The sequence below is a fragment of the Channa argus genome, chromosome 2, assembly GCF_033026475.1.
Source record: "Channa argus isolate prfri chromosome 2, Channa argus male v1.0, whole genome shotgun sequence".
NCBI classification, from domain to species: Eukaryota; Metazoa; Chordata; class Actinopteri; order Anabantiformes; family Channidae; genus Channa; species Channa argus.
Genome location: NC_090198.1, coordinates 23809449 through 23823180, shown reverse-complemented (window position 1 = coordinate 23823180; position 13732 = coordinate 23809449). Strand labels below are relative to the sequence as shown.

General features: G+C 37.3%; 1 protein-coding gene across 1 annotated transcript; it reads right to left on the bottom strand.

Annotated features, from left to right (window-relative positions):
• Positions 1-138: 138 nt before the first annotated feature.
• Positions 139-12666, bottom strand: sltm (SAFB-like, transcription modulator). The gene is made up of 20 exons (XM_067485705.1): positions 12508-12666; positions 10432-10519; positions 10279-10334; positions 8492-8519; positions 6519-7125; positions 5867-5910; positions 5611-5717; positions 5351-5500; positions 5148-5260; positions 4907-5067; positions 4276-4376; positions 4113-4169; positions 3880-4025; positions 3619-3793; positions 3147-3271; positions 2679-2840; positions 1868-2179; positions 1621-1759; positions 959-1113; positions 139-854 (listed from the first exon to the last, which is right to left on the bottom strand). Exons 1-20 carry the CDS (start codon positions 12640-12642, stop codon positions 743-745), a joined length of 2973 nt encoding a protein of 990 aa, XP_067341806.1. The 5' UTR covers positions 12643-12666; the 3' UTR covers positions 139-742.
• Between the last annotated feature and the right edge of the window lie 1066 nt (positions 12667-13732).

The window sequence follows — 13732 nt, the reverse complement described above, 5'->3', positions numbered from 1 at the left end:
TATGTAAGCTAAGAGGAATGTGATTCGAAGTACATGCATGGCAACCCTAATGTCACACTGCCCAGACTATAAATGGATATAGAAAAATTAAATAAACTTTAAAATTTACCAACATTTAAACTCCCTGCAGCACACAGATTTCAAAAACAATTTTTATTTTAGAGACACAGGCCTGTACTTAAACCAATGGCCCATGAGAGGTATCTTGGTACAATATAGGTTATTTAACAAAATGGTAATTTCACATAACCAACTAATATTTACAAAATGGGACATTCACAATTTCTGACGTTAAAAAAAATGACTTCAGTGATCTGTTTCTTCACAGAAACAACAAAATTTGCGAATGATCCCTGTTGCTTAATGAGCTCTAAAACACTAAAGACATGTTACACAGGGTAACCGAGTGTTACACTAAGCTAATGAAAATGTACATACAACACTCAATTAGAGGAGAAGTTGGTAACATTACTTGAAAACTTTGTTACAAAGACCTAATGCTGTACAGTATCTTCTGAAATAAGTAAAACGTGCACAGGGTTGTTTTAATAGTAACAGCAACACTGTCAAAAAAAAGACCAAAAAAAAAGAAAAGAAAACTACACCGAGGTAAACATCTATACAAAATAGTGTTATCAACCTCATGGCTACAATGTGCCATCTAAAACAGTTGGTGTTCTAAAAATAAAGAGCTCAGAAGTCAAATATTCAGGTGCTTTGAAATGGAGGAATACATTTGCAGCTAGAACTGCCGCTGTGCTCCTTTAAAAGGCTTAAATCCACCCACATTGCCACCACTGGGAATAGAGCTGTTGGTGATCTGTACAATTCTGTTCATTCCAGATGTGGAATGACTGCAGAAAAACAAAAGGTGAAGTCTAAGACATCTGAAATAAGGGCCACATTATTTTTCAAATTTTGCAAAATTTCTCATCACTTGTTTATGAATTTGATATACCTGGAAGAAGCCATCATGCTGCCCCTGCTGTCTCCCATCCTGCGATTATCGGGGAAACCACCTCCCTGCGAACTTGAGCTGCCTTGCCACTCTTTCCTCAGTCCCTGCTCCCTGTTATGACGTTCCACCACAACCTGACGGCCTGTTGCGAACGGCTGCAGAAACCAAAGAAATTTGGAGTCAGAATCAGAATTCATAAATTGTTAACTGCCACAGTGAGCTGAAACTTTGAGCAAAAACCTCTGTTCTGGCAAAACGATTGATTTTTAAACTAATATTTTTTTAAACTAATCTTGCACATAATGGGTCTGGAAGCTTGGACTAATTGGAACAGAATATGTTATTTCTACAACTCAGTAGAGTGCTAAGGATTATTTGCATTGTCAGTCCTCTGATGTAGTCTGAGCCCATGAGATGTCAGAAAAACAATGAAAAATGCTTTATGAGTCCAAAAACTCAACAAGGTCTTAAAACTTTAATAAATAAACAAGAGAAAAGCAGCACATTTTCACATCTTAGAGACTAAAATCACTGAATCACTATTAAATAGATTCCTATTTTAAGACTAGTTAAGTTTTAAAGAATTTGAGGAGACAAAACAGGCAGCTAGTCCTATTTTATAGCTGATCCTACTGCTGGAGGATATAAGATTGGGAGCTGACCTGATCACTCATCACCATGGGTCTTCCACCATTTCTGTCGTTGAAGCTGCTCCTGCCGTGGCTGACCGAGGAGCTGCCTCTGGGTGCAGGGCCTGGACCATCTCTCCCCGATCTCTCTGGACGCATACGCATAGGCCCTCTGTTTAATCCACCATTAGGGAAGGAATAATGAAAAAATAATTCATTTACAGATGGTCACCAACTTTGTATGTAAAAACATATGTTCAAATCCTGCATTATTTATTACCGTATATCACCCTTATTGGAGTTGAGGCCTCCATCATTTTTCCATCCGTGGCTTCCATCCCTGGGTGAGCGGTTGTGTGCCATGACAGGCATTGTAGCTCTGGCTCCCATAGGGCGATCATGCATGGACACAGGTCGTCTTTCATCTCTATCCCTTCGTTCAGTGTCCCGGAGTTCGGTGCGTGGAGGTGGAGGTGGCTCAGCTCTGCGGACTGTTTCAAAGTTTTTCGGATAGCGTTCGAAGCCAGATCCCTCTCTGTGAGGAGCATGACGACTTTTCTTTACTTCTGGCTCATCGTCAAAGCGGTTACGTCTACCAAGTAACACAAAACGGAATTTGTCACTTCACAGAAACTTAAAACTAGCTAGTAACCCGCACAAAATCTGTTTACTTGGACCAGTGGAGGAAACCAGCAGAAAGTCACCATACTCTTGGTTTACACAGAGTACTTTTTAATGCAGTACTGCTATAGACTGAGAGTAGTCTCTATACTGAAGTTAATGTTATATCAATTTTGGAAAAAACTGCTTCTCATTGTTTATCCAAATAGAGGCTGATAAAACCCAACAATTTCTCAGGGACTGCTACTTATATCCTTTGATACAGAAAGGACACTTTCTGATATTAGTTACTGAAAGTTACTAATATAAACTATGAAGGGTTCTGACCTATTCAAGTGTCCCAGTATGTCCTGACAGCAAGCACAATACCTCAACCCTGTAATTAGCAGCTAACTGATAATTGACTGGATGATTTTTCCTTCTTTGACTTTGTCAAAACGTCAAAGTTAGTTCCTATAGCTTCTGCACACCTGTCGAAAGTGTTCGGCTGCTCAGGAGTACCCTCTGGAAAGCGACCCCTCTCTCTGGGACTGAAGTTTGAAAAGCGGTTCTGCTGCCGGTTGTAATTCGAGCGAACATCAGAATCAGGCTGTATCTTCTTGTTGCCATTCCAATATGGATCTTCTCTGCGACTGAAACATTAAATACAGATGTTCTCTCATGAGTCACTCTTTAATTTGCAACACGATTCTAACTTTTCACACATCCGAAAATGTTCTTTTTTTTCGAACACTACAGTATTGTTTAATTTTGAGTTAGTTATTTTTTATTGTCAGTTCATAGGAAAGAATTTTTTATGTTTAGCACCATTTATCAAACTGATGCTAAAACATCCAAGTGTCTAAATCACTGCCTTACAATAAGTTCCCACAAAAATAATTTATAATCACACCCACCACATAATCGCTGTGGGATAAAAATAAAAGTCATATTTATACCCGTGTTCCACTTCACGGCCTCTTTTGAGGTTGTTTCTCTTTTCTTGTTCATAGCGGAGCTGCTCCTGCTGCCTCCGCAGCTCCTCACGTTCACGTGCCAGGCGTTCAGCTTCTTTACGACGTTCCTGACATTGGCAAAATAAAAATTAAAAATAAAAATAAATATTAAAAATAATTACAGAGTGACATGAATTTCATTACACTTCTTGTAGCAATGACAAAATTCTCTGTAAATGGTTGAACACCAATTCTCTCTTTTTATCCATATTTTAATTTCTGCCAAATAAGTAGTAAAATAATTCTTGCTAACAGACATGGCTCTTGCTGCAAACCTGAAAATCCTAAATGCAATTGTTTCAAATAATCTTAATCTCTGAGATGAACAGTAATTTTCTCTGGGGACAGAGAAGCATTTAGATTAGATTGTGGAAAGACATTTACAGGCAGAGGGATTTGTTTGTGCTTAAACTACCTGCTCAATCCGAATTCTCTCTCTCTCAAGCCTCTCTCTCTCTAAGCGCTCCCTTTCTAGTTTTTGTCTTTCCATTTCAAGTCTCTGTCTCTCACGGAGCAGGTTCTCCCGTTCTTCACGCTCCCGCAATAGACGGACACGCTCACGCCGTTCTTGTTCAGCAATTTCACGCCGCCTAAAGACAAAAAAACAAAAACAAATGAATTATGCTAGAACTTTAAGACAGTAAACATGTTTCAACTGGGCACAATTCCAAGGTACCTGCGCAGCTCTACAGCTCTACGAACACGCTCCAGACGAGCCACGCGTTCACGCATCCTCTGCTCCTTCATCTTCTCAAAAGGAAGAATGTCATTGTCGTCACCCTTGTTAGTAAAAGGTCGTGGTTTGTCTTTCATCATCTCTAACTGAGAGGGGGAAAAAAAGACTAATTACTGCTGTGAAATATGGTAAAGAAAGTAAGATGTCTGTCAGAACTATCGGGGGTTTTATACCTCTTCCGGAGGAATTAACCACTTCGGTCGTCTTTGAACATTCATGTTGACAAACGGCTGGAGAAAAAAAAAAAAAAACAGAACCAAAGAGATTCTCACTGTTTATACTCTGATAATATATTTTAAATGTACTTCAAACTAAAATTTTAACTTGTTTAATTACCTTATCAAAATATCTTCCCCTTCTAAAAGGTCTTGTTTTGCCAAAATTAGAATCACCTTTGGCATGAGCTACCACCAGCATGTTGCCTGGGCTCTTTGTCCCTAGAGAATATGAAAAATAATAAAATACATCTATACAATAATACCACAACATAGAGAACAGGTACATGCATACTGATTAATTATTTAAACATTTTTGAAAATTGCAGAGAAATGTTTGACACAGTTTCCATGGAGATTTGACATAGGTCTTATAAAAGCTTATTATTTATAACCGTGTAATTTTCTTTGACATAATGGTGAAAAACTAATTTAGTTTCCCTACTAATAATCCAAAACCTTTTTTTTTTTTTTTTTTAGGTCTGTCATGGTACTGTAACATCTAGTCAGCCCCTCCCAGCTTTTAGTACACTTTAGGAATAGGCAGGCAGGCAATATTTGAGGTGCAAAAAAATAAATATATTACAAAAAAAAAACACATGAAGTGATAACATCACAACTAATTAATTAATAATGAATGAACAGATTTAAAATTGGCTTGATTATTTGATATGAAAATCATTTCAATGCCCATCCCCAATACTGATCAGCTCTATTGGAATCACTAAATTTAGTAAGAAGTTATAACCTACGTCCATGTTTTCTGTCATCTTTCTTCAAGGAATCTTGTCCGGTGTTAGATGACACAGACCCAGATTTTCCACCTTTGGGCTCCTGTTTCTTGGATAAATCTTTGTCCTTTTCTGATACTTTATCTGCTTTCTTGTCTTCTTTTTTGTGAGATGTTTGTGCTCTACAAACAAGGAAAAACAAAGGGTTAAGTGTGCTTTCAATCAAGAAATTAATAACTTCTAAATATTTTCTGTCACCTACTTGTTAGTCATTTTTATCCCTGTGGAACCCCGTTTATCACTTGATTTGCTGGAACCTGCTTTCTCTTCTGCTTCTTTCTTTGAGGGCTCCTTTTTAAATGGATCATTTTTGGCCTGAAAAATATCAAAAGTGAAATACAACTTATACAGGACCACAATTTTACTGGTCTACTGTAAAATTGTTTTATCTGCTTTCTAACTTACCCTTTCTACATATATCTTCTGGCCATGTAGCTCTGTGCAATCAAGGTGGGAGATGCAGCGTGCTACCTCTGTACTAGAAGAGACAGTGACCAAGCCGTAACATTTTGACCCAGGGCTGCGAGCATTTGTCACCACTTTGGCACTTAAAACCTGTTGGCCATAGAAAGCATTTCAATATTTCAAACCTGAGGATAAAATTATTTTATTTTCATGCATTTAAAATAAGCCTAAGTGATTACAAAAATCTGCATGCCATTTACCTTCCCATATTTGCCAAACAGGTTCTTTAGATCAGCTGCTTTGGTGTTTGAAGACAGGCCACTCACCCAAATGTTACGAGAAGAGCTGCTGTTACTGCTGATAACTCCTGGTGAAGTTGTTTTCCAAAACATATTAAGCAATCACATTTGGCATTAAAAAAAAAAAAAAAACAAATCAACACAGACTGTGTCTCGTTTAATGAAAAGAGCAAAGTGCTTCAGTAAGTGGAAGTTTATGACGCTTGGATCATCTTACCCTTGTCATCTTTTGCAGCTTTTCCATCTCTATCTCTTGAAGAGCTATGAAGCAAATGTTGCAACGACAAACAAATGAAAATGAGTGACAGTAAACAAACCTTGATGCCGAGTGAAAGGCATACGTCTAGAGAAATAACAGCAACATATGTTGTAATTTTCATTTAAAAAATCCTGAAGGAAAGGCGTAGATCTGAACCAATGTCTCAAAGGCTTCATTGCTTTTCCAGTGGTGGGATGGGTCATGTTGTCAGCCAATTTATTCCCTGGACCAATGAAATCTTCGGAGGTTTGTTCAACTTCACAGCGAATCATGACCAAAGGAAAAAAAAAGAAAAAAAAAAACCTGCCATCACGGTGACTAATGCTCTTTTTTTTTTTGCCTTGTGAAGAAACTGGAAAAGGCTTTAAGACTTCTGGACAGGTCAAAGTAACAAAATAAGAGTTGTTTTCTCATCTCCTGGTTAATGTCACAATTTAACCAACTTCAGAAAAACAAATAAAGCAGTAAATGGCAGGATTAGGTACATCAGTGAAACTTTCCCTTATGGCAAAAAAAAAAAAAAAAAATTTCTTGAGGCTACCCACAATGTTGCGTTCTTAGTGAGCTGGACTTGGTAGTAGTATCAAAGAACTGACATAGAAAGACAAACCTCTTTGCTTGACCTGACGCCCCAGTAGTGGAGGGGCCTTTCTTCCCAGAATCCTTTTCTTTATCTCCCGTTTCAGCCTTCTTCAAGGAGTCTCTGCCGTCTTTCTTCGTACTCTCAGGCCTGGATCCGTCATCTTTCTTACCATCTTTGTGGCCCTCTGTCTCTTCTACCTTCATGTCATCATCCAGGTGCGTCTCTGCAGAGGCCTCTGGCTCATCAGTGCCCTTCTCACTGTCTGGATCTGGAAGTTTCACATGTTTACCTGTTTCCAGGAGATCATCACCATCAACATCAATGGTGAGGGCATCTTCATTTTGGATTGAGACTGACAGATGATCATCCTCAGCTTCTTTAGAGGAATTCATGGCTTCAGCATCCATCTCAGACAGTTCAGCATCCACCTCTGGCTCAGCCTCCCCATCCATCTCTGGGTCAGCGTCCTCATCCACCTCTGGCTCAGCATCGGCGTCATCCTCTGGCTCAGGCTCTGAATCAGCCTCAGCCACCACGGCTTCTGACTCTGGTTCAGCCTCAGCCTGAGCGAGGCTGTCCTCACAGGGTGCAGGCTTAGAATTTTCACGAGTACCATCATCTGTATCAGTTACATCTGAGGGATTTAATAAGGATAAACATGGCAAAACACAACTTTTAACATTTACATGTCGCATGTTACTTGACCTAAAAACTAGAATAGAAAGCACATTTAGTGTTAATGGTCATCGAGGGTGTAGACACCACAGGAAGACACAAAACACACAATCTTCAATGAAAATACGGGGAGGGACTCAGTGCTCTTCATTTTCTTCATACGTTAAGTACTTATGTCATAATTCATAATGAACATGCAGTCTGAATCCCAGATGCCTCCGGCAATGTGTGGCAGTTCTCTAGTTGGCAATCTTCAAAAGTTCATATAAAGGAGAAAATTCTCATCAGTTCATCTTGGTTTTTCATTGTCCCAAATGCAACCTCAGCTGTTCAGTCAATGGAAAGTCATCTGAGTCATTTTCAATATCGTTCATCGTTTCTTCACTGTCATCAATGTCTTAGCAGATTTCAGAACACTCAAACCCGTCTTTCAACAGCAAAGCCAACCTGTTGAAATGAGTCCAGCCAAGTGTACACACACACAAAAAAGTATCCCTTCAATCAGACCGTTCTTGCCTTTCTCAGGCCACGTCGTATGTCCCATCTCTTCCCTGCACACGTCATGTTAGGGTTGCAGTAAGGTGGCACAAATATGTGCAAATTAGATGAATGTATGAAGTTTCTTGGTCTTTCAGTTGCCTCCTGACACAAGGCCTCAGAATCTGTACATGTATGTTCAGGTGCATTTTGCAGTCCTTGAACTACCCAAATCCCAGCTTCATTCACAGGCTGCGTCAATTGACAAGGCCTGTATTACGGTGTTGGATTCACACTGTAAAGGTTTTGGATCATTCCAACCTGCTCACTGCAGTTGTCACTGGTCTGTCCACCCTTGTTATGGATAAAAAAAAGTTTAAAAAGGAAAGTGAAATGATCCTCGCATTATTCAGGTCGATCTTCTCCCAAGACTATGGACGCAATAAAAATGTCCAGAGCTAAAATGCTGGTTTGTTAATTTTGTTTCCTTTATTTCCCATAGGAAACGCAGAATGTTGAATGCCAGAGGTAATGGATATCCACAATAAAACAAAAATAAAAAAAACACAACAGCTGATTTATCAATAACCAAACAAACAAACAAAACAAATAAACAACAGAAAAATTTAAAAAAGCTTGAGATGGTCTTCAGAAAGCTCTTCATTAGTCATATCCTTTATTGCTCCTTGTTGCATATTGTGACCTAGAAAATGCAATCGCTAGTAGAAGCATAATATACCACTAAATGCAGGTTATGCATTCTACAAGGAGTTTCTTGAAACCATTTGTGTTGCCTGCTAAAAAGAAACCTAATTTAAGCAGTGGGCATTCTGTGCCAGCATACGTACCTTTTTCAGATTCATACTCTTCCGTTTCCTAAAAAAACAAAACAAACAAACGGGAAAAAAAAACGGAACACTGAGGTAAGCTGACAAATATTAAAATTCCAATTTTATGATTATACAAATAACTACAACAGTAATACTACAGTGTTTTTACTATATAAAATTTCACACCTGTTTTATAAAACCATACATTATTCTGACCGCAGACTAATAGCTAAAGGTAGAGCACTTTCTTAATGTCTTAACTAACAAAAGTGACAAAAGAATTTATTTCAAGTTTGCCTTTACACCAACCACCAAAATGACTTTCATTGTTACAATCGAGGCAAAATTATGCTTATCAATACACCTAAACATAGACGTGGACCTACTCTCGGATACGTTTGCCTGTGTCTCTTTTATACTTGCACAGTAGACATGTCCACAAAAGGGCAGTATCGTATTTAGACAAATTTAATTTGATTACCTTTAATTTTTAAACCTATGAATGTTTTGAGAGATAACAGAAGTGGCCATTTCAAAGAACAAATGGTAAATTGTGTAACTAATTCAATTTTCATTAACCAAATAGTCTGTGTGTGTAAGTATAGCATTATGTCAAACCCAACCTTTTCTTATATTTCTTTTTGGAAATAAAAAGTCATAAGTTGAAATACACATCTCAAAATACTCAAGTGGGACGCTACTGCCTTCCAATAAAAGTACAGCCTTATTATCAAAACACAGTGAAAACAAAGTGATTACACTTTAAAGACTTTTTAAAGCAGCACGTAGAACAATAGAATATACAGTGCATCCAGAAAGTATTTATAGCTCTTAACTTTATCCACAGTTATGTTAGCCTCATTTCAAAATGGATCAAATTCTTTATTTTCCCTCAAAATTCTACAAACAATACCCCATAATGACAAGAAATAAGTTTAATTTAATTGTAATAAATGGAAAAAAAAAAAACAAAACAAACAAAAACAAAAAAATAACATGTACATAAGTATTCACCACCTTCGCGTAATACTTTGTTGAAGCACGTTTAACACCAATTACAGCCTTAAGTCTTTTTGATCTGAGTATGATGCTGTAAGCTTGGCACAACTTTTTTTTGGTCAGTTGCTGCCATTCTTTTCCATCAGGTTAGTTGGGGATCCTTTCGAATCTGAGTGTCATGGTAATGTACATATGATTTTCGTGTTTTTTTACTTTTAATAAATCTGCAATGATTTCAAACAAACTTTTTATTGGTTGTCATTATGGGGTAATCTGAGAAAAATGATGACTTTGATCCATTGAGGAATAGGGATGTAAAAACAGTAAAAACAAAATGTTTTGAATACTTTCTGCATGCACTGTATATTCTGTTGTTGTACTGCTGCTTTAATAAGTCCTTAGTGCATTCATTTTGTTTTCACTGTGTTTTGATAAAAACGATGTACTTTTTTGGAAAACAACACGGTCCCACTTGAGTATTTTGAGATGTGTATTTCAACAAAATAATTTTTGGATGCACTGTATAAAAACGACAACATATAACTATTTTTACCCCTATTTTGACTAGTTTTGACCCCCCCCAAAATCAGCTTGTTCAACACACATCTCTGCACACAGCATTGTTAGGATTAGGGAGGTGACTATTTGATCCTAACCATTTATGTACAAGAACTCTATATGCATTTTAAATTCACACATAAAGAAAATTTGATGCTGGTCATTAGAGATTTATGCAAGAATAGGAAAAGACAATAGAGGCCTAAGAGTTGTGGTAAAGATTAAAACCAAATGTCTGCTACAGTCACCTTGGAAAATCCATCTTCTTCTACTGTGGTGTCCACATCTGAATCCAGTTTTTTCCCTTAAAGGTAACACAAAAACAAAAAAAAAACATGAGAAACACAGACTTACTAATAAATCCACCCGCTTTAATTTCTAAAAATCCAAAGCAAGATTACCTTTAGCTTTTCCACCTTTCCGGCTTGATGCATCAGTCGAAAGCTTGATTTGAATATTTTCTGGGTCACCACCTTCATCCTCAATGGCCTTAAAAAATAAAAATAAATTCTCAATATCTTGTTTTGTTTTGTTCTTTCGACTTATCCTTTGAGTTCAGGGTCACCACAGCAGATAATTGTCCGCACGTTGATTCGGCACAGTTTTTACGCCGAATGCCCTTCCTGACGCAACCGTCCCCAAATTTCTACCGGGCTTGGACCGGCACTGCACAGCTGGGGATGGGAATGGGCCGTTAATAAAACTTTTTATTTTCATTTCCACCCAACCTAAAACAGAGATTATCCTTTGTGTTCCAAATGTTCCGTCCACTGCATCTGCCTGACTAGTAAAAATAAACTGAGTAGGTTATGATGCAAAAAAAATTAAAACATATATGTAATTAGTTTAAACCATAGCCCCATTAGCTTTGCCTATGCCAAAAAGTATAAGATACAATTGTCTAAAGTTAATCATATCACTTTTAGGATATAGAGTAGATGAGCTCTGTACGACAATGAGCAGACCCAGACTAATTAAAGTCTCACAACTGATTCTAGTACAACTATAGATGGATCACAAATTTGGTTAAACACTAAAGATGAAAGCACTTATTCTGGATATTTCTTTTATCATTTAAAAAGTTAATAAGCAACTAAATGTGCAAAATCGCACTAATGAAAACTGAAAAAATGTGTTATCTTACAGATGGCTCTAGGAAGTAAAATGACATCTGTTGTTCACATGTTCTGATTATTCAGTGCATTTTAAGAATGTGATACCTGAAAAACAAAATTCCTACAAAATACAACTGAACATTTAATACAATTCAGAGGTAGTGATACCCAATTATATTTAATTAAGTATTGTACTTTAATACAATTTTGAAGTAACTTTAACCTTTATTTCAGTACGTCCACCTTACTTAATACAATGCTTGTGCAGCATTACAGCTTACAACCTTGAACTGCAGAGTTCAACTTATCTACACATTTTTGAGCCGTTTCTTTTTCCATACCAAGTCACAGAGCAACAGATCTTAAGCTCTGTTGACTGATGAGTTAGACTGATAATTGGCAGCTGCACTTGGGGGAACAACCAGTGGTGCGACCAGTTTGCTGGCAAATGGCACCTTTTTGCACTTTCAGTAAGTGTTTGAGCTTGTAACCACCTTAGTACTTTAAATGGAATATAAAGTGTTACTTGCATTGGCAGTGAAGAAATATTTTAGGGCAGGTATTTGCAGATTTGCCGGGGTATTGTTGATATTTCTACCGTATCTGATTAGACTAATTAGACTAATTATTTTTTACATTTAAACACTAACATGTATTCATGCGAAATCGAGAATGAGCACGTTTTCTATATCGCTATTGATTCATTTAGATAATCTGTTTCACCAACTGAAAACAACGAACATCCAACTTAAGAGCACTGATCAAGTTAGATCGATACTAACCATCTACTATCCATACCATCGATCGTACTAACTGGACAAAGCTAGAACACAGACCTAATATTTTGGCACTTCTACTTTGAATCCACGGTCACGTTAAACTAATTGAGCATGTGTGCAGCATTTCACGGAGAAGACATAACAAAATATATTTATTTTCCACAGCTCAGCGTTACGTCTAACCTGGAGTAGGTTACTTTTAATTGCATACGGCCTCTTCCGTTAACAAACGTGACACACTAATGTATGTTTTCAGTTACAGGCCTTTCGCATCTGTTTTTTTTGGCCCTCCTGGTTTTACGCACACCGTGTGTGGCCAACATTATCTACTACATGCGCAATCATTCAAATTCTAGTTGTTTACATTACACTGGTCTTCGACAGGCATGTTTAGCTATTTAAAGTATGGTGTTGCCCGAAGTTCCAAAGTCAAAGCAAAAGTGATCCAGTGGTCATTTCGACGTTAATGCTGGCCAGCTAGCTTAACTGGAAATCTCTCACAACATTAGCGTTAGCAACTCTACTACGCATTCCCTAGTTCATTGACTCATTTGTGCATAAAATAACTTCGTATTCTAATTACCTGTCTAAGTCTCGAAAGAAGAACGCTCTTTATGCCACAAATGTCCAAATTCCTCCGTTTGAGCTCGGATTTAAGATCAACAACTCGTAATTCTGATATTTTCTTGGGCTCCGTGGAAATGGCACCCGACGCCATTTTACCTCAAGAATACAGATTTGTGCGCGCGCAGTCGGTTTTGCTAAGCCTCTTCTTCGTTGTCTTTATTTGCCGTCGTTACATTCCGCACTGATACCTACTGCAGTGGAGAAAGTAGCGAACTTTTACTTAGCTTTTTTATTAACAATTCTTAGTTTGATTATTATCTGTATAAAAATGTTAAATATGCCCCATAGCCTAAGGTAAGACATATAAATATCTTGTTTTTTGACAAAAAAAAACATAAAACATACCCAATTCAGCCAAAATACTAATGAAAGCACATTATACTCTTTCCTGATTAGAAGCTGTCAGTAGAGAATTGCAGTGAATATTAATTTAGCTAGACAACTAAAGAAGCCAGATTTAGAAGTGTGTAATAGATAAGAGTAACATTCTCTCTTAAAAGTATTAAAGATAAACTTAACACTCTAAAACAAAATTTATATTCCATTTAGATATAAGACTAAGAAAACCAGATGTTAGACTATACAGTTTAGAAGTTGGACCCAGATAAGTGTAGTATTCTTTCTTAAAAAATACTCAAAACAGCCATTACTTATCACAGTAGTTAATGATTTATCTGTATTTTCGATTTATCCAGCTTCTATTCTAGCCTCTGCAGAAGAAGCTGGGACGATTTCTTACCCAGCTATTACTCTTGGCAGACTATATTCAGTCTCTTGTCAACCTCAAAAGACCTTTTAGATCTTCACCTAATCCCAGCCTAAATTTGCCACAGCCTCATATACTTGTAGGCTAAAAGTCTAACGTCCCAGAGTAGTGTTAGGAACAATAAGCTAGATCTTGTGCTGTCTTGTGCTGTACTGCACTTGAGGATGAAACATTCAGTGCATCAGTGAAGGCCTGAATATTCACTAGTAAGGCCTCTAATAAGAATAATATGATAATAAAATGCCCTTACTCTCTAATATAATATAATTAAATTCAGCTTTATTTCTATTGGTCGAAATCACAAACGAATCAATTCAAGGCCTTTTAAATCGTAAGGTCTTTGAGCAACACACATGCCCTTCTTATTCCCTTTAATTTAAAGTGATGTTAGTTGGTAACTTACTGAGAACCAGTA